At 45.2% G+C, this 1096-nt stretch overlaps 1 protein-coding gene across 1 annotated transcript in view; it reads right to left on the reverse strand.

The window, feature by feature from the left end:
- Nucleotides 1–417: 417 nt before the first annotated feature.
- Nucleotides 418–1096, reverse strand: part of A1CF (APOBEC1 complementation factor) — a gene marked incomplete at its 3' end in the record, with an annotated part of 18619 nt that continues 17940 nt past the window's right edge. Inside the window, exon 10 of the mRNA XM_009704286.1 lies at nucleotides 418–551. Coding sequence (XP_009702588.1) covers nucleotides 418–551 — 134 coding nt within the window. The remainder of the gene's footprint in view (nucleotides 552–1096) is intronic.

The following is a 1096-nucleotide window of genomic DNA, read 5'->3' on the forward strand; positions in this document are numbered from 1 at the left end:
CTGGCAGGAGTGGAGGGGCAGTGCATTCCTGGGATGGAGCCTCAAGCAGTGGGGGATCCCCATCCTTGGACACTGCTCCAACCTGCCTGGACATAGCCCCAAGCAACCTTCTGTACCTGCCCCATTGGCCTACAGGGTCAGGGTCGGACCAGAGACCCCCCACCCCAGTGCCTCTAGCCTGAGCTGCTCTATGGCATGCACACTGTGATTTGGGTAGTCCTGATACAGAGATAAATTACTATATAGGCAATAAAGATGTCATATTCATAAGCAACGTGAGTCAAGGTAGAGACATGTAGGGGAGCACAACCAGGTCTGCCCTCAGGGGCCAAAAACGGGTTCAATCTTGACATCTGCAAGGAAGCAGCTAGAAAAATAATATTTCAGGAGACCTTTACTGTACAGACCTTCCCATACCTGGAAAAGCTGGTGCTGCGGGAGGCACCTCTGCTCCCTCCATGGGAATCCCCAGGGTCTGAAGGGTGTATTCTGCTGCGTAGGTTTTGGCTTCATCAATGTAGGCGCTGAGCTTGGGTGGTGTGAAGGGATGTCTGCGAGTACAGCAAAACGTTAGCTTGTTTTTTTTTTTTTCTCTAGGACTTTCCTGCAAGATGTTTTGATCCACTTATAGATGACATCATCCCACATATCAAATGGAGACATTATTTTACTGTCCTGATGCATTAACAATAGTACTCTCCTCATAGCAGTCTGGTTTCTTCGCTGAGTTTATTGGTCCTGGGTCTTGTTTTGGACACAACATCCTTTCAGAGCATGTTGTGCTTTTTCAGTCCAAAAGAAAGCCTGCTGCAGTCTGGGTTTTTCTTTAAAATACACAGCAAACAGTGTTTTAGGTCAGAAATGTTTAGAATCATATTTGGAACTGAATTATCATCATGTTCCTTCAAGCTGCTTTCTTTTTCCCACAATGGCTATCATACGCTTTATTTTTGTACTAAAAAGCACCCTTTTGCCTGATTATTTCTGGCTTTCTGTAATCTTTGCACCACCAGAGAGAGAGCATCAAGCATGGCAGACATCACTACCAGTCCATTTTAGTTTGTGGATGTTTTTCTCCCTAATATATTAAAAAAAA

The sequence above is a fragment of the Cariama cristata genome, unplaced genomic scaffold (assembly GCF_000690535.1).
Source record: "Cariama cristata isolate BGI_N322 unplaced genomic scaffold, ASM69053v1 scaffold7487, whole genome shotgun sequence".
Taxonomy (NCBI): domain Eukaryota; kingdom Metazoa; phylum Chordata; class Aves; order Cariamiformes; family Cariamidae; genus Cariama; species Cariama cristata.